This window comes from Bombina bombina, chromosome 9 (genome assembly GCF_027579735.1).
Source record: "Bombina bombina isolate aBomBom1 chromosome 9, aBomBom1.pri, whole genome shotgun sequence".
NCBI lineage: Eukaryota > Metazoa > Chordata > Amphibia > Anura > Bombinatoridae > Bombina > Bombina bombina.
The window spans coordinates 141,916,124-141,943,129 of NC_069507.1; the positions used below are offsets into that span (position 1 = coordinate 141,916,124).

The following is a 27,006-nucleotide window of genomic DNA, read 5'->3' on the forward strand; positions in this document are numbered from 1 at the left end:
GTTGGAGAAAACAGAATTTATGTTTACCTGATAAATTACTTTCTCCAACGGTGTGTCCGGTCCACGGCCCGCCCGGGTTTTTTTAATCAGGTCTGATAATTTATTTTCTTTAACTACAGTCACCACGGTACCATATGGTTTCTCCTATGCAAATATTCCTCCTTAACGTCGGTCGAATGACTGGGGTAGGCGGAGCCTAGGAGGGATCATGTGACCAGCTTTGCTGGGCTCTTTGCCATTTCCTGTTGGGGAAGAGAATATCCCACAAGTAAGGATGACGCCGTGGACCGGACACACCGTTGGAGAAAGTAATTTATCAGGTAAACATAAATTCTGTTATTTCTGATGCCGTAGTACATTTAACTAAACTTACGGCTAAGAATTCCGGATTCGCCATTCAGGCACGCAGAGCGCTGTGGCTAAAATCCTGGTGAGCTGATGTAACTTCTAAATCGAAACTACTTAACATACCTTTCAAGGGGCAGACTTTATTCGGGCCCGGTTTGAAAGAAATTATCGCTGATATTACGGGAGGTAAAGGCCATGCCCTGCCTCAAGACAGAGCCAAACCCAGGGCTAGACAGTCTAATTTCTTTCATGTAATTAACAAGAGTCCATGAGCTAGTGACGTATGGGATATACATTCCTACCAGGAGGGGCAAAGTTTCCCAAACCTCAAAATGCCTATAAATACACCCCTCACCACACCCACAAATCAGTTTTACAAACTTTGCCTCCAAGGGAGGTGGTGAAGTAAGTTTGTGCTAGATTCTACGTTGATTACTCCTTCTAGACGTTTAAGCAAATTATATCCTGTGCCATCTGACAGATTAGAGTTTTTTGGGACAAAAATCCCTAAGGTTATGGGGCTGTCTCTACTCCTGCTAATGTACTACTATTCCTATGGCAGATAGTACTTCATTTAAGGATCCTTTAGATAGGAAAATTGAATCTTTTCTAAGAAAAGCTTACTTATGTTCAGGTAATCTTCTTAGACCTGCTATATTTTTAGCGGATCTTGCTGCAGCTTCAACTTTTTGGTTAGAAGCTTTAGCGCAACAAGTAACAGATCATAATTTTATAGCATTATTATTATTCTATAACATGCTAATAATTTTATTGGTGATACCATCTTTTGATATCATTAGAGTTGATGTCAGGTATATGTCTCTAGCTATTTTAGCTAGAAAAGCTTTATGGATTAAACTTGGAATGCTGACATGTCTTCTAAGTCAACTTTGCTTTCCCTTTCTTTCCAGGGTAAATAATCATTTCGTTCCTTTCTCAACAAGGAACAAAAGCCTGATCCTTCATCCTCAGGAACGGTATCAGTTTGGAAACTATTTCCAGTTTGGAATATATCCAAGCCTTATAGAAACCTATAGCCAGCTCCTAAGTATCTATGAAGGTGCGGCCCTTATTCCAGCTCAGCTGGTATGGGGCAGATTACGTTTTCTTCAAGAAATTTGGATCAATTCCGTTCTTAATCTCTGGTTTCAGAAACATTGTTTCAGAAAGGTACAGAATTGGCTTCAAGTTAAGGCCTCCTGCTAAGAGATTCTTTTCTTTCCCGTGTCCCAGTTGACACAGCAAGGCTCAGCATTTCTGAAATGTGTTTCAGATCTAGAGTTGGCTGGAGTATTTATGCCAGTTCCAGTTCTGGAACAGGGGCTGGGGTTTTATTTTATCTCTTCATTGTACCAAAGAAGGTCAATTCCTTCAGACCAGTTCTGGATCTATCATTATTGAATCGTTATGTTAGGATACCAACATTCAAGATAGTTACTGTAGGACTATCCTGCCTTTTGTTTAGCAAGGGCATTATATGTCTACAATAGATTTACAGGATGTGTATCTGCATATTCCGATTCATCCAGATCACTTTTAGTGTCTGAGATTCTCTTTTTAGACAAGCATTACCAGTTTTGTGGCTCTACTGTTTGGCCTAGCCTCAGTTCCAAGAATTTTTTTCAAAGGTTCTCGGTGCCCTTCTTTCTGTAATCAGAGAATAGGGTTTTGGTATTTCCTTATTTGGACGATATCTTGGTACTTGCTCAGTCTTCTCATTTTCGAAGAATCTCATACGAATCGACTTGTGTTGTTTCTTCAAGTTCATGGTTGGAGGATCAATTTACCAATCAGTTCATTGATTCCTCAGACAAGGGTAACCTTTTTAGGTTTCTAGATAAATTCAGTGTCTATGACTCTGTCCTTGTCAGACAAGAGAAGTTTAACATTGATATCAGCTTGTCAAAACCTTCAGTCACAATCATTCCCTTTGGTAGCCTTATGCATGGAAATGTTGGGTCTTAGGACTGCCGCATCAGATGCGATCTCCTTTGCTCGTTTTCACATGCGACCTCTTCAGCTCTGTATGCTGAACCAATGGTGCAGGGATTACTCAAAGATATCTCAATTAATATCTTTAAACCGATTTTACGACACTCTCTGACATGGTGGACAGATCACCATCGTTTAGTTCAGGGGGCTTCTTTGTTCTTCCGACCTGGACTATAATCTCAACAGATACAAGTCTTACAGGTTGGGGAGCTGTGTGGGGTATCTGACGGCACAAGGGGTTTGGGAATCTCAGGAGGTGAGATTTCCGATCAATATTTTGGAACTCCGTGCAATTTTCAGAGCTCTTCAGTCTTGGCCTCTTCTGAAGAGAGAGTTGTTCATTGTTTTCAGATAAGACAATGTCACAACTGTGGCATACATCAATCATCAAGGAGGGACTCACAGTCCTCTGGCTATGAAAGAAGTATCTCGAATTTTGGTTTGGGCGGAATCCAGCTCCTGTCTAATCTCTGCGGTTTTTATCCCAGGTATGGACAATTGGAAAGCGGATTATCTCAGTCGCCAAACGTTGCATCCGGGCGAATGGTCTCTTCACCCAGAGGTATTTCTTCAGATTGTTCAAATGTGGGAACTTCCAGAAATAGATCTGATGGCTTCTCATCTAAACAAGAAATTTCCCAGGTATCTGTCCAGATCCCGGGATCCTCAGGCGGAGGCAGTGGATGCATTTTCACTTCCTTGGAAGTATCATCCTGCCTATATCTTTCCGCCTCTAGTTCTTCTTCCAAGAGTAATCTCCAAGATTCTGAAGGAATGCTCGTTTGTTCTGCTGGTAGCTCCGGCATGGCCTCACAGGTTTTGGTATGCGGATCCTGTCCGGATGGCCTCTTGCCAACCGTGGACTCTTCCGTTAAGACCAGACCTTTTGTCTCAAGGTCCTTAAATTTAAAGGTATGGAGATTGAACGCTTGATTCTTGGTCAAAGAGGTTTCTCTGACTCTGTGATTAATACTATGTTACAGGCTCGTAAATCTGTATCCAGAGAGATATATTATAGAGTCTGGAAGACTTATATTTCTTGGTGTCTTTCTCATCATTTTTCTTGGCATTCTTTTAGAATACCGAGAATATTACAATTTCTTCAGGATGGTTTAGATAAGGGTTTGTCCGCAAGTTCCTTGAAAGGTCAAATCTCTGCTCTTTCTGTTCTTTTTCACAGAAAGATTGCTATTCTTCCTGATATTCATTGTTTTGTACAAGCTTTGGTTCGTATAAAGCCTGTCATTAAGTCAATTTCTCCTCCTTGGAGTTTGAATTTGGTTCTGGGGGCTCTTCAAGCTCCTCCATTTGAACCTATGCATTCATTGGATATTAAATTACTTTCTTGGAAAGTTTTGTTCCTTTTGGCCATCTCTTCTGCCAGAAGAGTTTCTGAATTATCTGCTCTTTCTTGTGAGTCTCCTTTTCTGATTCTTCATCAGGATAAGGCGGTGTTGCGAACTTCTTTTGAATTTTTACCTAAAGTTGTGAATGCCAACAACATTGGTAGAGAAATTGTGGTTCCTTCATTATGTCCTAATCCTAAGAATTCTAAGGAGAAATCGTTGCATTCTTTGGATGTTGTTAGAGCTTTGAAATATTATGTTGAAGCTACGAAATCTTTCTGTAAGACTTCTAGTCTATTTGTTATCTTTTCCGGTTCTAGGAAAGGCCAGAAAGCTTCTGCCATTTCTTTGGCATCTTGGTTGAAATCTTTAATTCATCTTGCCTATGTTGAGTCGGGTAAAATTCCGCCTCAGAGAATTACAGCTCATTCTACTAGGTCAGTATCTACTTCCTGGGCGTTTAGGAATGAAGCTTCGGTTGACCAGATCTGCAAAGCAGCAACTTGGTCCTCTTTGCATACTTTTACTAAATTCTACCATTTTGATGTATTTTCTTCTTCTGAAGCAGTTTTTGGTAGAAAAGTTCTTCAGGCAGCGGTTTCAGTTTGAATCTTCTGCTTATGTTTTTTGTTAAACTTTATTTTGGGTGTGGATTATTTTCAGCAGGAATTGGCTGTCTTTATTTTATCCCTCCCTCTCTAGTGACTCTTGTGTGGAAAGATCCACATCTTGGGTAGTCATTATCCCATACGTCACTAGCTCATGGACTCTTGTTAATTACATGAAAGAAAACATAATTTATGTAAGAACTTACCTGATAAATTCATTTCTTTCATATTAACAAGAGTCCATGAGGCCCACCCTTTTTTGTGGTGGTTATGATTTTTTTGTATAAAGCACAATTATTCCAATTCCTTATTTTATATGCTTCGCACTTTTTTTCTTATCACCCCACTTCTTGGCTATTCGTTAAACTGATTTGTGGGTGTGGTGAGGGGTGTATTTATAGGCATTTTGAGGTTTGGGAAACTTTGCCCCTCCTGGTAGGAATGTATATCCCATACGTCACTAGCTCATGGACTCTTGTTAATATGAAAGAAATGAATTTATCAGGTAAGTTCTTACATAAATTATGTTTTTCGTGCCTTTCGTAACTTCAAGGCAGGAGCAGCTTCAACTTCCTCTGCTCCAAAACAGGAAGGAGCTGTTGCTCGCTACAGACAAGGCTGGAAACCTAACCAGGCCTGGAACAAGGGCAAGCAGGCCAGAAAGCCTGCTGCTGCCCCTAAGACAGCATGAAGTGAGGGCCCCCGATCCGGTAACGGATCTAGTGGGGGTCAGACTCTCTCTCTTCGCCCAGGCTTGGGCAAGAGATGTCCAGGATCCCTGGGCGTTGGAGATCATATCTCAGGGATATCTTCTGGACTTCAAAGCTTCTCCTCCACAAGGGAGATTTCACCTTTCAAGGTTGTCAACAAACCAGATAAAGAAAGAGGCGTTTCTACGCTGTGTACAAGACCTTTTACTAATGGGAGTGATCCATCCAGTTCCGCGGTCGGAACACGGACAAGGGTTTTACTCAAATCTGTTTGTGGTTCCCAAAAAAGAGGGAACCTTCAGACCAATATTGGATTTAAAGATCCTAAACAAATTCATAAGAGTTCCATCATTCAAGATGGAAACTATTCGGACAATCTTACCCATGATCCAAAGAGGTCAGTACATGACCACAGTGGATTTAAAGGATGCTTACCTTCACATACCGATTCACAGAGAACATTACCGGTATCTAAGGTTTGCCTTCCTAGACAAGCATTACCAGTTTGTAGCTCTTCCCTTCGGGTTGGCTACGGCTCCAAGAATCTTTACAAAGGTTCTGGGCTCTCTTCTGGCGGTACTAAGACCGCGAGGAATTTCGGTAGCTCCGTACCTAGACGACATTCTGATACAAGCGTCAAGCTTTCAAACTGCCAAGTCTCATACAGAGTTAGTACTGGCATTTCTAAGATCGCATGGGTGGAAAGTAAACGAGGAGAAGAGTTCTCTCTTACCACTCACAAGAGTTCCCTTCTTGGGGACTCTTATAGATTCTGTAGAAATGAAAATTTACCTGACAGAGGACAGGTTAACAAAGCTTCTAAATGCTTGCCGTGCCCTTCATTCCATTCAACACCCGTCAGTGGCTCAATGCATGGAGGTAATCGGCTTAATGGTAGCGGCAATGGACATAGTTCCTTTTGCACGCCTGCACCTCAGACCGCTGCAATTGTGCATGCTAAGTCAGTGGAATGGGGATTACTCAGATTTGTCCCCTACGCTGAATCTGGATCAGGAGACCAGAGATTCTCTTCTATGGTGGCTTTCTCAGCCACATCTGTCCAGGGGGATGCCCTTCAGCAGGCCAGACTGGACAATTGTAACTACAGACGCCAGCCTACTAGGTTGGGGCGCTGTCTGGAATTCCCTGAAGGCTCAGGGATCATGGACTCAAGAGGAGAGTCTCCTTCCAATAAACATTCTGGAATTGAGAGCAGTTCTCAATGCCCTTCTGGCTTGGCCTCAGTTAGCAACTCTGAGGTTTATCAGGTTTCAGTCGGACAACATCACGACTGTGGCTTACATCAACCATCAGGGAGGGACAAGAAGTTCCTTAGCGATGATGGAAGTATCAAAGATAATTCGCTGGGCAGAGTCTCACTCTTGCCACCTGTCAGCGATCCACATCCCAGGAGTGGACAACTGGGAGGCGGATTTCCTAAGTCGCCAGACTTTTCATCCGGGGGAGTGGGAACTTCATCCGGAGGTCTTTGCCCAAATACTTCGACGTTGGGGCAAACCAGATATGGATCTCATGGCGTCTCGCCGGAACGCCAAGCTTCCTCGTTACGGGTCCAGGTCCAGGGACCCGGGAGCGGTCCTGATAGATGCCTTGACAGCACCTTGGACCTTCAGGATGGCTTATGTGTTTCCACCCTTCCCGATGCTTCCTCGTTTGCTTGCCAGGATCAAACAGGAGAAAGCATCAGTGATTCTAATAGCGCCTGCGTGGCCACGCAGGACCTGGTATGCAGATCTAGTGGACATGTCATCCTGTCCACCTTGGTCTCTGCCTCTGAGACAGGACCTTCTAATTCAGGGTCCTTTCAAACCTCAAAACCTAATTTCTCTGAAGCTGACTGCATGGAAATTGAACGCTTAATTTTATCAAAGCGTGGATTTTCGGAGTCAGTAATTGATACCTTAATACAGGCTAGGAAACCTGTTACCAGGAAAATTTACCATAAGATATGGCGTAAATACTTACACTGGTGCGAATCCAAGGGTTACTCATGGAGTAAGGTTAGGATTCCTAGGATATTGTCTTTTCTACAAGAAGGTTTAGAAAAGGGTTTATCTGCTAGTTCGTTAAAGGGACAGATCTCAGCTCTGTCCATCCTTTTACACAAGCGTCTGTCAGAAGTTCCAGACGTTCAGGCTTTTTGTCAGGCTTTGGCCAGGATTAAGCCTGTGTTTAAAACTGTTGCTCCGCCGTGGAGCTTAAACTTAGTTCTTAACGTTTTACAGGGTGTTCCGTTTGAACCCCTTCACTCCATTGATATCAAGCTGTTATCTTGGAAAGTTCTGTTTTTAATGGCTATTTCCTCGGCTCGTAGAGTCTCTGAGTTATCAGCCTTACATTGTGATTCTCCGTATCTGATTTTTCATTCAGATAAGGTAGTTCTGCGTACTAAACCTGGGTTCTTACCTAAGGTAGTCACTAACAAGAATATCAATCAAGAGATTGTTGTTCCATCATTGTGTCCTAACCCTTCTTCAAAGAAGGAACGACTTCTGCACAATCTAGATGTAGTCCGTGCCCTGAAATTTTATTTACAGGCAACTAAAGATTTTCGACAAACTTCTTCCCTGTTTGTCGTTTATTCTGGACAGAGGAGAGGTCAAAAAGCATCTGCTACCTCTCTATCCTTTTGGCTTCGTAGCATAATACGCTTAGCCTATGAGACTGCTGGACAGCAACCTCCTGAAAGGATTACAGCTCATTCTACTAGAGCTGTGGCTTCCACTTGGGCCTTTAAGAACGAGGCCTCTGTTGAACAGATTTGCAAGGCTGCAACTTGGTCTTCTCTTCATACTTTTTCCAAATTTTACAAATTTGACACTTTTGCTTCTTCGGAGGCTGTTTTTGGGAGAAAGGTTCTTCAGGCAGTGGTTCCTTCCGTATAGAGATCCTGCCTGTCCCTCCCGTCATCCGTGTACTTAGCTTTGGTATTGGTATCCCATAAGTAATGATGACCCGTGGACTGACTACACTTAACAGGAGAAAACATAATTTATGCTTACCTGATAAATTCCTTTCTCCTGTAGTGTAGTCAGTCCACGGCCCGCCCTGATTTTTAAGGCAGGTCTAAATTTTTAAATTATACTCCAGTCACCACTGCACCCTATAGTTTCTCCTTTCTCGTTTGGTTCTCGGTCGAATGACTGGGTGTGACGTAGAGGGGAGGAGCTATATAGCAGCTCTGCTTGGGTGATCCTCTTGCACTTCCTGTTGGGGAGGAGTTAATATCCCATAAGTAATGATGACCCGTGGACTGACTACACTACAGGAGAAAGGAATTTATCAGGTAAGCATAAATTATGTTTTTGGAGAGCAGGGAATGCAGATGCATGTGTGAGGATCTAAGAATCACTAAAAAAGCTTCTAGAAGGCGTCATTTGGTATCGTATTCCCCTCTGGGCTTGGTTGGGTCTCAGCAAAGCATATAGCTGGGACTGTATAGGGGTTAAATTTGAAAACTGCTCCGGTTCCGTTAATTTAAGGGTTAAAGCTCTGAAATTTGGTGTGCAATACTTTTAATGCTTTAAGACACTGGTGAAATTTTGGTGATTTTGAACAATTCCTTCATACTTTTTCACATATTCAGTAATAAAGTGTTTTCAGTTTGAAATTTAAAGTGACAGTAACGGTTTTATTTTAAAACGTTTTTTGTGCTTTGTTGACAAGTTTAAGCCTGTTTAACATGTCTGTACCATCAGATAAGCTATGTTCTATATGTATGAAAGCCAATGTGTCTCCCCATTTAAATTTATGTGATAATTGTGCCATAGTGTCCAAACAAAGTAAGGACAGTAATGCCACAGATAATGATATTGCCCAAGATGATTCCTCAAATGAAGGGAGTAAACATGATACTACATCATCCCCTACTGTGTCTACACCAGTTATGCCCACACAGGAGGCCCCTAGTACATCTAGTGCGCCAATACTTATTACCATGCAACAATTAACGGCTGTAATGGATAACTCCATAGCAAATCTTTTATGCAAAATGCCTACTTATCAGAGAAAGCGCGATTGCTCTGTTTTAAACACTGAAGAGCAAGAGGACGCTGATAACTGTTCTGACATACCCTCACACCAATCTCAAGGGGCCATGAGGGAGGTTTTGTCCGATGGAGAAATCTCAGATTCAGGAAAAATTTCTCATCAAGCTGAACCTGATGTTGTGACATTTAAATTTAAATTAGAACATCTCCGCGCACTGCTTAAGGAGGTGTTATCTACTCTGGATGATTGTGACAATTTGGTCATTCCAGAGAAATTATGTAAGATGGACAAGTTCCTAGAGGTTCCGGTGCCCCCCGACGCTTTTCCTATACCCAAGCGGGTGGCGGACATAGTAAATAAAGAGTGGGAAAGGCCCGGCATACCTTTTGTTCCCCCCCCTATATTTAAGAAATTATTCAACGACCCCAGAAAAGACTTATGGCAGACAGTCCCCAAGGTCGAGGGGGCGGTTTCTACTCTAAACAACTACTATTCCTATCGAAGATAGTTGTGCTTTCAAAGATCCTATGGATAAAAAATTAGAGGGTTTGCTTAAAAAGATTTTTGTACAGCAAGGTTACCTTCTACAACCAATTTCATGCATTGTTCCTGTCACTACGGCAGCGTGTTTCTGGTTCGAGGAACTAGAAAAGTCGCTCAGTAAAGAATCTTCGTATGAGGAGGTTATGGACAGAGTTCAAGCACTTAAATTGGCTAACTCTTTTGTTTTAGATGCCGCTTTGCAATTAGCTAGATTAGCGGCGAAAAATTCAGGGTTTGCTATCGTGGCGCGCAGAGCGCTTTGGCTAAAGTCTTGGTCAGCGGATGTGTCTTCCAAGACAAAATTGCTTAACATTCCTTTCAAAGGTAAAACATTATTTGGACCTGATTTGAAAGAGATTATTTCAGACATCACTGGGGGAAAGGGCCACGCCCTCCCACAGGATAGGTCTTTTAAGGCTAAAAATAAGCCTAATTTTCGTCCCTTTCGCAGAAACGGACCAGCCTCTAATTCTGCATCCTCTAAGCAAGAGGGTAATACTTCACAACCCAAACCAGCCTGGAAACCAATGCAAGGCTGGAACAAGGGTAAGCAGGCCAAGAAGCCTACCACTGCTACCAAAACAGCATGAAGGGATAGCCCCCGATCCGGGACCGGATCTAGTGGGGGGCAGACTTTCTCTCTTTGCTCAGGCTTGGGCAAGAGATGTTCAGGATCCTTGGGCGCTAGAAATAGTTTCTCAAGGTTATCTCCTAGAATTCAAGGAACTACCCCCAAGGGGAAGGTTCCACAGGTCTCAATTATCTTCAAACCAAATAAAGAGACAGGCATTCTTACATTGTGTAGAAGACCTGTTAAAGATGGGAGTGATACATCCAGTTCCCATAACAGAACAAGGAATGGGATTTTATTCCAATCTGTTCATAGTTCCCAAAAAAGAGGGAACATTCAGACCAATTTTGGATCTAAAGATCCTAAAAAAAATTCTCAGGGTACCATCGTTCAAAATGGAAACTATTCGAACGATCCTACCTACTATCCAGGGAAATAAATTTATGACTACCGTGGATTTAAAGGATGCGTACCTACATATTCCTATCCACAAGGAACATCATCAGTTCCTAAGGTTCGCTTTTCTGGACAAGCATTACCAGTTTGTGGCACTTCCATTCGGATTAGCCACTGCTCCAAGGATTTTCACAAAGGTACTAGGGTCCCTTCTAGCGGTTCTAAGACCAAGGGGCATTGCAGTAGTACCTTACTTGGACGACATCCTGATTCAAGCGTTGTCCCTGTCAAAAGCAAAGGCTCATACGGACATCGTCCTAGCCTTTCTCAGATCTCACGGATGGAAGGTGAACAAAGAAAAAAGTTCTCTGTCCCCGTCAACAAGAGTTCCCTTCTTGGGAACAATAATAGATTCCTTAGAAATGAGGATTTTTCTGACAGAGGTCAGAAAATCAAAACTTCTAAGCTCTTGTCAAGTACTTCATTCTGTTCCTCGTCCTTCCATAGCGCAGTGCATGGAAGTAATAGGATTGATGGTTGCAACAATGGACATAGTTCCTTTTGCACGAATTCATCTAAGACCATTACAACTGTGCATGCTCAGACAGTGGAATGGGGATTATACAGACTTGTCTCCGATGATTCAAGTAGATCAAAAGACCAGAGATTCACTCCGTTGGTGGCTGACCCTGGACAATCTGTCAAAGGGAATGAGCTTCCGCAGACCAGAGTGGGTCATTGTCACGACCGACGCCAGTCTAGTGGGCTGGGGCGCGGTCTGGGAATCCCTGAAAGCTCAGGGTCTATGGTCTCGGGAAGAGTCTCTTCTCCCGATAAACATTCTGGAACTGAGAGCGATATTCAATGCTCTCAGAGCTTGGCCTCAACTAGCAAAGGCCAAATTCATAAGGTTTCAATCAGACAACATGACGACCGTTGCATATATCAATCATCAGGGGGGAACAAGGAGTTCCCTGGCGATGAAAGAAGTGACCAAGATAATTCAATGGGCGGAGGATCACTCCTGCCACTTGTCTGCGATCCACATCCCAGGAGTAGAAAATTGGGAAGCAGATTTTCTGAGTCGTCAGACATTCCATCCGGGGGAGTGGGAACTCCATCCGGAAATCTTTGCCCAAATAATTCAATTGTGGGGCATTCCAGACATGGATCTGATGGCGTCTCGTCAGAACTTCAAGGTTCCTTGCTACGGGTCCAGATCCAGAGATCCCAAGGCGACTCTAGTAGATGCACTAGTAGCACCTTGGACCTTCAACCTAGCTTATGTATTCCCACCGTTTCCTCTCATTCCCAGGCTGGTAGCCAGGATCAATCAGGAGAGGGCCTCGGTGATCTTGATAGCTCCTGCGTGGCCACGCAGGACTTGGTATGCAGACCTGGTGAATATGTCATCGGCTCCACCATGGAAGCTACCTTTGAGACAGGACCTTCTTGTTCAGGGTCCATTCGAACATCCGAATCTGGTTTCCCTCCAACTGACGGCTTGGAGATTGAACGCTTGATTTTATCAAAGCGTGGGTTTTCAGATTCTGTAATAGATACTCTGATTCAGGCTAGAAAGCCTGTAACTAGAAAAATTTACCATAAAATATGGAGAAAATATATCTGTTGGTGTGAATCTAAAGGATTCCCATGGAACAAGATAAAAATTCCTAAGATTCTATCCTTTCTACAAGAAGGTTTGGAGAAAGGATTATCTGCAAGTTCTCTAAAGGGACAGATCTCTGCTTTATCTGTTTTACTTCACAAAAGACTGGCAGCCGTGCCAGATGTTCAAGCATTTGTTCAGGCTCTGGTTAGGATCAAGCCTGTTTACAGACCTTTGACTCCTCCCTGGAGTCTAAATCTAGTTCTTTCAGTTCTTCAAGGGGTTCCGTTTGAACCTTTACATTCCATAGATATTAAGTTACTATCTTGGAAAGTTTTGTTTTTAGTTGCAATTTCTTCTGCTAGAAGAGTTTCAGAGTTATCTGCTCTGCAGTGTTCTCCGCCCTATCTGGTGTTCCATGCAGATAAGGTGGTTTTGCGTACTAAGCCTGGTTTTCTTCCGAAAGTTGTTTCCAACAAAAATATTAACCAGGAGATAGTTGTACCTTCTTTGTGTCCGAATCCAGTTTCAAAGAAGGAATGTTTGTTACACAATTTGGACGTAGTCCGTGCTCTAAAATTCTATTTAGAGGCTACTAAAGATTTCAGACAAACATCTTCCTTGTTTGTTGTTTATTCTGGTAAAAGGAGAGGTCAAAAAGCGACTTCTACCTCTCTTTCCTTTTGGCTTAAAAGCATTATCCGATTGGCTTATGAGACTGCCGGACGGCAGCCTCCTGAAAGAATCACAGCTCACTCCACTAGGGCTGTGGCTTCCACATGGGCCTTCAAGAACGAGGCTTCTGTTGACCAGATATGTAAGGCAGCGACTTGGTCTTCACTGCACACTTTTGCCAAATTTTACAAATTTGATACTTTTGCTTCTTCGGAGGCTATTTTTGGGAGAAAGGTTTTGCAAGCTGTGGTGCCTTCCGTTTAGGTAACCTGATTTGCTCCCTCCCTTCATCCGTGTCCTAAAGCTTTGGTATAGGTTCCCACAAGTAAGGATGACGCCGTGGACCGGACACACCAATGTTGGAGAAAACAGAATTTATGCTTACCTGATAAATTACTTTCTCCAACGGTCCGGTCCACGGCCCGCCCTGGTTTTTTAATCAGGTCTGATGAATTATTTTCTCTAACTACAGTCACCACGGTATCATATGGTTTCTCCTATATATATTTCCTCCTGTCCGTCGGTCGAATGACTGGGGTGGGCGGAGCCTAGGAGGGATCATGTGACCAGCTTTGCTGGGACTCTTTGCCATTTCCTGTTGGGGAAGAGAATATCCCACAAGTAAGGATGACGCCGTGGACCGGACACACCGTTGGAGAAAGTAATTTATCAGGTAAGCATAAATTCTGTTTTTCCTACTTTCTTAAAATCGGGGACAGACCAACTCACAAACAGCTAAACAAAACATTGGAGAAAAAATTAAGATCAAAGCAAAGGAACTTCCTCAAACCGCACTCTCCCCGCTCCCTCCCCCCCCACTCACCCCCCCTAGATTGAAGTTCTGTTTTCTAAACCGAAATTTCACCTCTAAGATAAGCTTCCTGCACGTAGATAGAGTTCCGAAATAGATAAATATACTGTTTTTGTACGTTAACCGGAAGACTTTGAATAAAGTTACCCCATTTTTTAAAAAAACCTACGTATCTCCTGTTCTGAGCCAATACCAGTTTTGTATGCATGTTATTAATAAATTGCAAATTTGCTCTAGGGAAATTACATCTATGGCAATAAAAACTTGATTTTTTTTTCCAAATGCTTAACACGTATGGTATTATATATGTACGATTAATCAGTTGTAGTTGCGCTTCTCTCCAGGAAAGCAAGGGTGTAGCACGCCAAGCACTCGCAATACTTTGCCTTATGGCATTATTGTTAATCCCTGGAATGTCTACCGCCCATCTGCGAACCAAGGAATCAAGATTGGATTCCCCCTCTCTTAGCAACAGTAACCTATACCATTGAGAAATAGAGTGCACACCAGCCTGGAAGAGGGAGATCCCTGACAATAAGCCATCCCAGTTTTTTTTTTTTTTTTACAAAAGATAAGTCTTTTCTTGTGTTTAAAAAGTGTCTAACCTGCAAATAGCCGAAAAAAATCTTTATTGACCACCTTAAATTGGACTTTAATATCATCAAATGAATGAACATTGGCTAGTTAAGTCTATACATTGCTAAAAATATTCTAGTCCTTTCGATTTCCAAGTTCTGAACACTTTTCAACTCATTCCTTCTGGGAACACAGGGTTACCTATAATAGGTAAATATTTAGAATAGTTGAAATCAACTTGTAATGCTTTACAAACTCTTTGCCAGGCTAGGATAGGATTTTTAAAGGTAACCATCTTCTTCATTAGCTCCGGCAGGGAGGAGAGCTCTAAGTGGATTGCTGTTTTAGGAGACAGTGGTGCAAAAAGTTCCTGCTTGAGATCCTTCAATTGGAAATGGCCAAAATCCAGCAACCGTGCGGGATAATTTTAATTAAGCAGGCCCAATTATATTTTTATATTTTATCTTTGGCTTCGGTGCATGGAAGAGGTGAAGTTTAGGTGTCTGAAGAATTATTTCACTTCAATCAAGAGTTTGTTATTTTGAAAGCCAGAGTAGTTGACTTTCCCTTTTTATAAGGGTTGGGTCTAGCTGTACTCCACCTAAGACTCTTCAGCAGAGCAGTGGTGGCTTTAAAGCAGTAAGGAACTTGTAAGGTGTGCCTTGCTGCGTTTTCCTAACATATTTGCTGCCCATGGTATAGAAAGCCAGAGTGGTTGACTCTGTTCTTTCTCCTTCTACAGGTCTCTGTGAGGAAATATGTCCTCTCATATCTTGTAAGCTGTCCTGCTGGTGGACAGCCAGATTGGAGGTAAGTGTCTTTTATCTTCTAGGGTTGGAGATGGGCACTTAAGGAATTAAATAAATTGGCTGCAGCTTTATGGGATTAATATATCCTTTAGTCACGGATATTTGCAGGCAGGACGCAGGCACGTGTGTGTGTATAGAGACAATTGAATTAAGGATACTCCTTTTATTTTATCGTAATTTTAATTTTGAGGTTCAGCTGGCAAGCATTCTTTTTTAGCATGCTTGTGTTTTTTTGTGTCATGTCTTCACTTTGTAGTAAAACAGTGTGCAGTGTTTATGGCAGTATAGTCTCCCCTGTGGCAGCAGTACGCTGTACAATAAGAGACTTCTTTTACACATGTAGTATGAACACCTCTGTGTAAAGCATCCTTTTTGTTCCTCTTTGAACTTGTTTTTTTTTTTGTGACAGTCTTCTGCCTTTTCTGAATTGTAAGGCGGGAAGGACGCTGCAGTATTGTAAAAGTTTTTGTTCCACTGTCAGGCGGTGGCTCTTTTCATTGGGGATATTATTGATTTGTTTGGGCTGCGACTACAAGGGGTATGCAAACTGTGATTACATTTTTATTGAAAATCTGTATGTGATTTTTAGCTTCTGCCATTACTAGTGGCGGGAAGAGACGCAGTGTTTTCTGAGGGGAAAAGCAGAAGCACACGCTTGTATGCAGCTCTGTTTCCTTTCTGCGGGTCACATGACCTGATTCTCCGCTTTAGCTTAGTTTTGCACAGAGTCTGTTGTACACTTGCGGAGGGGAGTCTCTATGTTAATTCAGCTCTGATCAGCAGGAGATATGCAGTGATCCTCTGCAAAGTTAATGTTAAAATGCAAGGATTTTTTTCAGTTCAATCTAATATCTTCAGTTAGGCTGAAGGGTTTTTGCATACTTGCCAGTCAGCAATCATATCAGAGTTTTAATGTTCAAGTACATATCATATATTAACATTTTTCATGTTCATTTTTCAATGCTAAATAAAGTCACATATTGCAATGTTTAAATAAGTTATATTTCTCATTTTACATGCTGCATTAAGAAATTATATGTTTATTATTATATTTAGTATTGAGCACAAATGGTTGCCTTATATGCAATACAGTGTTGCTTGCTTAGCTACATCTTTTTCGTCTAGAGATAGGTTGTTGTCCGCTGAACCCTATATGTCTCAGGTTGATGCTGTTCAGGCAATGCCACAGCCTCCTCCTTAGACGTCCCAAGCCCCAATGGCGTCACATGCAGTGCCCTGCGGTTTCTCTCAATCTCCTGGAGGAGATATTCTGCTCAGATATCTTCTGCGGTATCTGTGGCATTCTTTGTTTTTCCTATTGGAAAATCGCAAGAGGAAAATTAGAGATTCAGATTGTAAGGTTTCTGTACCACCTGTGGCTACTCTGGTTGCCTCCCTCATAGGGGAGAAAGGTTTTCGAATGAGGAGGTTATGTCGATAGCCTCAGAGGGTGAAATCTCAGATTCCGACAGTATAATTCCTTTATCTGATGCTGACGTAGTATCCTTCTTCAGATTTAAGCTTAAACACCTTTGTGTATGGTTATAGGATGTTTTGGCTGCTTGGAGCGACTCAGATACGTCTGTTGTCAATCCCTTAAGAATCTTTAGTAACTTTAATAAATGCTAAGATTCCTCGATTGAAGTTTTTCCTGTTCCAGACCGTGTTAGATTTTTCACAGGAATGGGAGAAGTCAGGGATTCCTTTTTTCCTGTCTTCTGTCTTTAAAAGGATTTTTCCTGTCACTGTCTCTAGTAAATATCATGATGCACGATGCCTACAGTAGTAGGGCGTTCTACTCTGGCTAAGAGAACTGTGATTCCTAGATAGAATAGCTATTCTTTCAGGATCAATGGAACAGTTGCAGGAATAGCACATGGCAAAAGCAACAGCCCAGGGAGCTGAGGGCCCAGGTTTAATCCCAGGGTGTGGCAGTACCCCCTCCTCAAAGACCTCTCAGAGGGCCACCAGGCTTATAAAAGCTGAGGGCTTACATGGTTGCCACTGTCAAGTGCGGCATCTTATGGATGCAACGCCTTGTTTGATCCAATTTGTTAGGGTCTCCTTTAGAGGAGATCTAGAGCAGGATGAAGGGTCGTAAGATAGCCAATTCATTTTTTTTTTCTTACTATAATCTTGGTCAGTTGATATTTCCTCTGAGTCCAATCTTTGAGCGCTTCCTTACAAGGGTAAGACCTTGTTTGGTCCTGATCTGACAGGAATATTTGATATTACGGGTGGAAAAGGGTCTTTTCTACCACAAAACAAGATGAATAGACCAAAAGGAGTTTGCCCCCAATCAGGGATCTGCCCAGGTAGGGGGCTGAAATTTTCTGTTTGTCTTCAAACATGGATACGAGATGTCAGGGTTTCTACATATAATTCTTTCCTTCCTCCCAGAGGCAGGTTTCTCCTCTCAATTTTATCTGCAGTCCAGATAACCGTGAGGGAACAGGGTCCAGGATTCTATTCTTTCCTGTTCGTGGTTCCTGAAAAGAGGGAAGTTTTCGTCCTATAATAGATCTCAGGTTTTCTCAGGGTACCGTCCTTCAAAATGGAAACTAACGGTTTCAATCTTCCTTTGGTCCTAGAGGGTCAGTTCATGTGACCATAGACCTGGAGATTGTGTATTTTCAAGTTCCTGAGTTTTGCCTTCTGTCAAACACTTTCAGTTTTGTGGCTCTTTCCTTTGGCCTTGCCACGGCTCCCAGTGGGGGCCATCTTGTCAGTTATCAGGTTTCGGAGAATTGTTGTGGTAACCTCCCTGGACGACATAATGGTTCAGGCGCCATTTTTTTCAACAAGCAAACTCTCATTCAGAGATTTGGTTGTCTTTTCTTCATTCCCTTGGATGGGAAGTGAATGTGAAAATGACCAGCTACTGGGGTAGTTTCTTAGGGATAATATTAGTTTCCATATCTCTGAAAATATTTTTGACAGAGGTCAGAAAATCAAGGATTATTCCTCTTGCCTCTTTCTACACTTTGTTTGACCTCTCAGGGGCTCTATGTATGGAGGTAATTGGTCTGATGGTTACTTCATTGAACTTCATCCCTTGCTCGATTTTATCTGGGAGTCTGCTGTTATGCATGCTCAGATAGTGGGACGGGGATAATGTGGTGCTGTCTCTGTCGACATTAAATTCCTTCCTGTGGTGATTATTGCAGGAGCATCTGTCTCTGGACATATTCTTCTGGAGATTTTCCTGAGTAATGTTACCACGGACGCCAGCCTGTTGGGTTGGTGACTATGGACTTGGGTAGGAGTCTGCTATCCATAATCATCTTGGAGTCTTCGATGTTCTGATTGTTTGGCCTCAGTTGTCCACTAATCATTCTTGCCCGCAGAGCTCTGTGGTTAAAATCTTGGCAGTCTGATGTTTCTTCAAAGGCCAAGCTTTTGGCTTTACCTTATAAGGGAAAAACTCTGTTTGGACCTGGTCTGGAAGAGATCATTTTCAGAGATTACGCGTGGAAAGGGATATTTCCTACCTCAGGACAAGAAGAATAGACCTAGGGGTCGTCAGACTTCTAATTTTCATTCCTTTCGCAACTTTAAGGGACAGAAGTTGTCCTCCTTCCAAACCTGACCATTCCAGGTCCACTTGGAAATCCAGCCAGCCCTGGAACAAGGGAAAACAAAACAAAAAGCCTTCCGCTCACTCTAAATCAGCATAAAAGGTTGGTCCCCGATCTGAGTTTGAATCTACAGGTTCTCTTTTTCGACAGGCTTGGATACGCAATGTCGCAGATCCTTGGGCTGTGGACATAGTATCCCAGGGTTACAAAATAGGTTTCAAGTCTTACCCTCCAAGGGGCAGATTTCTCCTGTCAAGATTATCCTCAAACCAGGTAAAGAAGGAGGCCTTCTTAAATTGCGTAAAGGAACGAATGAAATCTATTTGTGGTTCCCAAAAAGGTGGGAACTCTTCGTCCTATCCTAGATCTCAAGTTCCTCAGGGTTCCGTCTTTCAAGATGGAAATTATTCGTTCCATTGGTCCAGGAAGGTCAGTTCATGACGACCATAGACCTGAAGGACGCGTACTTAAATGTTCCCAGTCACAGGGATCATCACCAGTTTCTCAGATTTGCCTTTCTGGACAAGCATTTCCATTTAAAGGGGAGGAGAGTCCACGGCTTCATTAATTAATATTGGGAATTAAGAACCTGGCCACCAGGAGGAGGCAAAGACACCCCAGCCATAGGCTTAAATACCTCCCCCACTTCCCTCATCCCCCAGTCATTCTTTGCCTTTCGTCATAGATGGCAGAGGAGTGCCGGATTTTCGGAGTAGACTCTGGAGTTTTAAGTAGTCCTGTCAGCCTCTCGGTGAGAGCCTGGGCGAAAGTTAGAGTCCGGAGATACAGGGAGAGTCTTTCTGCGAAACCATCCCGACTCATATTAACAGCTCCATAAGCAATCAGCGTTGATGAGTTTCGCTGCATGCTTTCTTCACTAAAGTCCATGTCAGGAGCGAGGCTACTAACATGTAACACTTGAAGGGCTGTGTTCCTGTTCCACGGCGTAGATTCTGGTAAGATCGTTTCATTTTTTATTAATAATAACATAGAAGACAGGGTCACAGTGTGGCGCCTTTTTATCTTTACAGAATCAAGAGTTAATATTCCTGGAAGGGAGATTATTGAACAGGGGGGGGGGGGGTGTATACATGATATTGTTTGTGTCATTGCTGAGTTATGTGCGAGATGAGGCTCTGGCAATGTGTGGAACTTTCAGGTTACTTGCGAAAGATTTGCACGGCCATTTTATGGCGTGTTTTTCCCTAGTGCAGGGGCGGTCCTGCCAGGCATCCCATATGACTGGGTGTGGCTATCCTCCTTGTTGATCTGTGGTGCAGGAGACGTAGCAGTTTCTGTAGTCCGGGTCCTAGGAGGTGGTGAGTGCCCCGGCCATTAGTGGTATAAAGGTGCCTTTTTAATAAATAAAGTTAGTCTAACCAAGCGCGCAAGCGATGGAGGACTCTGACGCGTTGGAAGGCTCTCCTTCCTTAATAAAGTCTCTTTCCTGTGTTCATTGTGAGGAGGTTCTGGTAGATCAACCTGCTCAACTGTGTTCCACATGCCTTGATAAAGTTACAACATCTAAATGTAAACGGATGTCTAGTACTTACTGAGCCGTCGACCTCTGAGGGTTCTTCGTCCCGGGAGGTGTATTCCCTACATTCTTCTCGGATTGCACATGCAGTGCCCGGGGTCCAACCGTTTCTCCTTCGGGAGAGATTAGTTGGCTATCAGACTTTGCGGACTGGAATCGGCGGTTTTGAAGGTGATCCATGCCTTACCACGTTCTGGTAAGCGTAGGGTTTATCATAGCGGCCCGGCCCAGGGTTTGTCCTCACCGATGGGAGATCCAGAGGTGCAATATGATGACGAGGCCCACTCTGACTCCTCGGTGGACAACTGGGAAGCGGACTTTCTCAGCAGACAATTTTTCCGTCCGGGAGAATGGTCTCTTCACCCCAAGGTATTTGCGGAGATTTGTCTCAGATGGGGAGTGCCAGAGAGAGATCTCATGGGTCCAGACTCAATTGCAAGCTACTTCGATACGGGTCTAGATCCAGGGATCCCCAGGCAGAGCTGATAGATGCCTTAGTGGTTCCTTGGAGATATAACCTAGCTTACATTTTTCCACCGTTACCACTTCTACCTCGCGTATTGGCACGCATCAAACAGGAGCGGGCCCCGGCCATTCTGATCGCTCGTTGGTGGCTGCGGAGGACGGGGTTTTTCGGATCTGGTGGGGATGTCATCCTCTCCGCCGTGGAGATTACCTTGTCGCAGGGTTCTGCTGTCACAGGGCCCCTTTCAGCATCAAAATCTAGATTCTCTGAGGCTGACTGCATGGAGATTGAACGCCTAGTCTTAGCCAAGAGAGGCTTTTCTGAGAGTGTGATTGATACTCTAATTCAGGCAAGGAAGCCAGTCACTCGTCGCATCTTCCATAAGGTGTGGAGGACTTGCTGGTCCTGGTGTGAGAAGCATGGATATCTTTGGCATAAGGTGAAGACATCCAGGATGCTGTCTTTTTCTGAAAGATGGTTTGGAGAAGGGTCTTGCCGCTAGTTCCTTAAAGGGACAGATTTCTGCATTATCAGTTTTGTTGCATAGGAGACTTGCTGAGCTCCCTGACATTCAATCTTTTGTTCAGGCTCTATCTAGAATCAGGCCTGTATTTAGACAGTCGGCTCCGCTTTGGAGCTTAAACTTAGTCCTTAAGGTTTTGCAGAGGGTTCAGTTTGAACCTATGCGTTCCATTGACATTAAGATTCTGTCCTGGAAGGTTCTCTTCCTGTTGGCTATTGCATCAGCATGCAGAGTATCTTAGCTGGCTGCCTTGCAATGGGATCCTCCTTATCTGGTGTTTCATGCGGATATGGCTGTACTTCGCAATGGGTTGGGGTTTCTCCCCACGGTGGTGTATAACCGTGACATTAAGCTGGAAATAGATGTTCCTTCTTTGTGTCCTAACCCTTCTTCAAAGGAGAGGTTACTTCATAACCTGGATGTGGTTTGTGCCTTGAAGTTCTATCTTCAGGTTATAAAGGATTTCAGACAGTTTACATCTTTTTGTGGTGTATTCTGGGAAGTGGAAGGGGCAAAGGGCCTCTGCTATTTCTTTGTCTTTTTGGTTGAAGAGCTTGATTCGCTTGGCTTAAGAATAACGACTCATTCAACTAGAGCTGTAGCTTCGTCTTGGGCCTTCAAGAATGAGGCCTCTATGAAGAAAATTTGTAAGGTGGCTACCTGGTCCTCCTTACACACTTTTACAAAGTTTTACAAATTTGAAGCATTGCTTCTGCGGAAGCTGTTTTTGGGAGGAAGGTTTTACAGGCTGTGGTGCCCTCAGATTAGGGTCCGCCTTTTACCCTTCTGGTTTCATTCAGTGTCCTCTAGAGCTTGGATATATGTTCCCAATAGTAATGAATGAAGCCATGGACTCTCCTCCCCTTTAGATGGAAAACATAAATTATGCTCACCAGATAATTTCATTTCCATCGAGTTGAGGAGAATCCACGGCTCCCGCCTGTATCTCTTTTGTGCGGCCTTAAATTTATTAATCTTCTGGCAACTTTTTTTACCCTGATATTTCTCCTACTGTTCCTGGTTCCCTCGGCAGAATGACTGGGTGATGAGGGAAGTGGGGAAGGTATTTAAGCCTTTGGCTGGGGTGACTTTGCCTACTCCTGGTGGCCAGGTTCTTAATTCCCAATGGTAATGAATGAAGCCGTGGACTCTCCTCCCCTCGATGGAAATGAAATTATCAGGTAAGCATAATTTATGTTTTCCACTTTATTGCCCTTCCATTTTGTCTTGCAACGGCTTCTAGAATATTCACAAAGGTCCTGGGAGCCCTATGGGCAGTGATCAGATCCCAGGGAATTTCAGAGGCGCCTTATCTAGACGACATCTTGGTTCAGGCGTCATATTTTCGACTAGCAAAATCTCATACAGATAGGTTGTCTTTTCTACGTTCCCACGTGTGGAAAGTGAATCTGGAAAAGAGTTCTCTAGTTCTGTCTACAAGAGTGTGTTTCCTAGGAACAATCATAGAATCCTTGTCCATGAAGATTTTCCTGACGGATATCAGAAAATCCAAACTTCTTGCTGCTTGCCTTTCTCTCCAGTCTGCCTCTCATCCAACAGTGGCTCAATGCATGGAGGTGATTGGTCTGATGGTGGCTTCCATGGACATCATTCCTTATGCTAGTTTCCATCTGCGACTGCTGCAACTTGCATGCTCCGTCAATGGAACAGAGACCATTCAAATTTATCGGAGTCTGGACACCCTAACAAGAGACTCTCTCTTGTGGTGGATTTCACAGGAACATCCGTCTCTGGGCACTTGCTTCCTGGGAGATTGTGACTACGGACATCAGGCTGGGGAGCGGTTTGGGGTTCTCTGAAGGCTCAGGGCCTGTAGTCTTGGGAAGAGTCTTCTCTTCCCATAAACATCTTGGAGTTTAGGGCAATCTTCAATGCCCTGTCAGCGTGACCTCAATTATCTTTAGTCCGGTTTAACAGATTCCAGTCGGACATCACCTCCGTGGCTTACATCAACCACCACGGAGAGACTCGGAGTTCCTTGGCCATGAAGGAGGTGACTCGCATTCTGCAGTGGGTGGAAGCTCACAATTGTCTCCTATCTGCCATCCACATTCCAGGAGTGGACAATTGGGATTTGGGAGGCAGATTTTCTGAGCAGACAGACCTTTTATCCCGGAGAGTGGGCTCTCCTTCTGGAATTGTTCTCTCAGATAAGCCTCAGGTGGTGGTGGAGGGGGGATTCCAGAGAGTTGGAGATGATGGCGTCCCGACAAAATGCCAAGGTTCCAAAGTACGGTTCACGGTCAAGAGATCCTCAGGCCGTTCTGATAGATGCTCTAGCAGTTCCTTGGATGTTCGCTCTAGCATATCTGTTTCCTCAGTTTGCTCTCCTTCCACGAGTCATTGCTTGTATCAAACAGTTCTGTCTAGACGTGGTTTTTCTGAAGCGGTCATTGATACTATGCTTCAGGCTCGCAAACCTGTTACTCGCAAGATTTACCATAACGTATGGCATAAATATCTTTATTGGTGCGAATCTAATGGTTTATCCTTGAGCCGGGTAAGGATTCCCCGTATTTTCTTTTCTTCAGGATGGCCTGGAGAAAGGTTTGTCAGTCAGTACTCTGAAGGGTCAGATTTCTGCATTAACTATCCTTTTGCACAAACATCTGGCAGACTTACCAGATGTTCAAGCTTTTGTACAGGCCCTGGTCAGAATCAGGCCTGTGTTTAAACCTGTTGCTCCTCCTTGGAGCCTTAATCTAGTTCTTAATGTTTTGCAGCAGGCTCCATTTGAGCCGATGCATGTTGTTAATATCAAATTGTTATCTTGGATGGTTTTGATTCACCTTGCTATTTCTTCCGCTCGCAGAATTTGGAAATTGTAGTTCTTTTTGTCCTAATCCTCCTCCTCACAAGGAACGTCTTTTGCATAACTTGGATGTTGTGGTGCTCTAAAGTTTTACCTTCAAGCTACTAAAGATTTTAGGCAATCTTCTGCCCTGTTTGTTGTTTTCTCTGGATAGGGTAAAGTTCAGAAGGCCACTTCTACTACTCTCTCCCTCTGGTTAAGAAGTATGATTCTTCTGGCTTATAAGACTGCTGGACAGCAGCCTCCTGAGAGAATTACGGCTCATTCCACTAGGGCTGTCTACTCTTCTTGGGCTTTCAAAAATGAAGCTTCTGTGGAACAGATTTGCCAGGTGGCAACATGGTCCTCTTTGCATACTTTTTCAAATTCTACAAATTTGATACTTTTGCCTCGGCTGAGGTTTCTTTTGGGAGAAAGGTTCTTCAAGCGGTAGTGCCTTCTGTTTAGGTCCTGCAGCCTTTTTTTCTCCCTCCCTGTTCATTCCTTGTCCTCTAGCTTGGGTATTGGTTCCCACTAGTAATTGGAATGAAGTTGTGGACTCTCCATGCCATAGGAAAGAAAACAATGTATGCTAACCTGATACATTTCTTTCCGAACATGGACAGTCCACGACCCTGCTTTCTTTAATTATAATTTGGCAGTTTTTTGAGTAAACCTCAGGCACCTTTTACCCTTCTGTGTTTCTTCTTTTTCCATTTTCCTTTGGCCGAATGACTGGGGATTTTGGGTAAATGAAGTTACACTTAAAAGCTTTGCTGGAGTGCTCTTTGCCGCCTCCTGCTGGGCAGGAGTTGAATTTTCCACTGGTAATTGGAATGACTTTGGGGACTCTTCATGTCCGGAAAGAAATTTATCAGGTAAGCATAAATTTTGTTTTATCAAGGGAAAAACGTTGCACATCCTTTGTGTAACACTGTCTTAAAGGGGTATGAAACCATTTTTTTTCCTTTCATGATTCTGATAAAACATGCATCATTTTTTTGGTGTTTTCATATCCTTTTCATTTCCACAAGAAATTAATGCAAAGTTAATGAATGAGCTGCACCTACCACACCTCTAAGTTAAAGGGACAGTTTACTAAAAAAAATGTTCCAAGTGATCCACTTTACCTGCTGGAGTGTATTAAATTGTTTACAAGTATTTCCTCTACCCTTATATTGGCATTTTAAATAGTTTATTTAGCCTGTGGTATCCCCACCTATTCTGAAAGTTTCTGGTCTTAGGGCCAAGCTATAGATAAGCTGTGTAAATACAGCCAGCACAAGAAATTACACTCCCAGTGGGGTATAGAAGAGAAAAATGTAATAAATAATACATTTTCCATTGTTCTCTCCAAGTATATTGGTTTATGGACAGATATAAGATAAAGAAGCAGGTATATGTACACAATGTGATAAAGTAATGATCTGATTATACCTACAAGCTCAACCCATTTTATTAGGTTGTGACTTCAAAACACAAAACCAGTTAATTCATATACACAAATAAGCCTTATAAAGCAAATCCCATCTACTAATGCCAGCTGCAGCTCTAAGCGGGACTTCAAATGTGTTTAACTCCAATACTTCAAAAATTCAAAACTTACAGGCTGTGATGGACTAGAGCAGTAGAGTGTCACTGTAATATGATAGTCCTGTAAATATGTCTTACAAAATGGATAAATGTCTTTTTTAATTTTAATTTTTAATTTTATTTTTTTAGCAAAAAAAACGAAGCAGAAAAGAAAAAGAAAACAATTCAAATTCAACAATTTTGGAGCGTTCTAAACTTATGGAAGAAGCAGAGCAATCTTTTGCCAGGTCTAAGCTTCCACTGAGAGTACAGAACTAAACTTTTTTGTTTGTTTGTCTTTATATTGTACTGTATCCTATTTTTGTCATCATTCAGGAACCTTTCTTTATGTATCTTTAAATGTTACCTATGCAGATACTTATTTGTTTTAAATGTTTGAGATTATATATATTTTTTTTTCATTTTAAATGTAATGTCTTTTTGGTAAAATGTTGGCAACTCTTTGTACATAATGTGTATGTATACGTGTACAAAACAATAAAACTATGTAATCGGCATGACAGAAATAATTGGTTAATTAACATGGACGGAACTGTCATGTTTTATTTTATTTTTTAAATATAAGAATAATCGTATAAGTTGAATCAGACGGTAAATAACATTTTTTTCTGATACTGTTTAAGTAATAAACATTTTAGTGTTTTGTATTTTGTTGTTGGAATCTATTCAGTATGTCACATGATAGGGGGGGGGGGGGGGATGTGTGTCCGGATGCTTTATCAGCATATTGGCTTTTATAAATGCATTTATAGTTGGACTTTAAAGGGACACTGCAGTGGGAAAATTACATGCTCTTTCCAGGGTGAGTAGTAAGCTAACAAAAAGAAAAATACAAATTCCTATCTCTTACTCTGCAATTGTGTGTGTGCGCGCGTGCGTATGTATGTATGTGTGTGTGCGTATGTATATATAGTGTGTGCGTATGTATGTGTGTATATATATATATATATGTGTGTATATATATAATGCAAATGTCAGGGTTTTGTGGGAAACGGCCGAAAACTTGTATTTTCAACATACTGCGAATGCCTACAGTTATTTCTCTTGTGTGTGTAAGTGCCTTTGTGTGTGAGAAAAGAAAACTTTTGTTTCATGTCCCTCCCTTTAACTAAAATAGATACTCTGTGATGCACTGCTTTTATTTACACTCTTATACATATCAGTCCATAAAGATGAGATAAACCAATGTGATATCAACTATAAGCAGAGTGTGGGTCTGATCCATCTAAGCCCCTCTCTAGGAAATCTGTGTAAAGGCCCAGGGATGTGTACACTTCACAGTAGGTCATTTTTCAGTAAGTCTGTGCATTTGCAGATTAGTGTCCTAATGCAGAAGAAGTAAATTGAAAACTTTTTTAAAAATTGTATGCTCTGTCTAAATCACGAAAGAAAAAGTTTGGGTTTCGTGTCCCTTTAGGTGCAGGAGGGTGCAATTAGCAACCAAAGTGAACCACACCCGTCCCCACCAGGATGATGGCATTTGGTTGTCATA

The 27,006-nt window shown here is 42.6% G+C and overlaps 1 protein-coding gene across 1 annotated transcript in view; it reads left to right on the plus strand.

Moving 5' to 3' along the window:
- The window catches only part of KIF11 (kinesin family member 11), a 193,272-nt gene extending 167,111 nt beyond the window's left edge, over positions 1-26,161 (plus strand). Inside the window, exon 23 of the mRNA XM_053692415.1 lies at positions 25,644-26,161. Coding sequence (XP_053548390.1) covers positions 25,644-25,772 — 129 coding nt within the window. The 3' untranslated portion in view covers positions 25,773-26,161. The remainder of the gene's footprint in view (positions 1-25,643) is intronic.
- Positions 26,162-27,006: the final 845 nt, after the last annotated feature.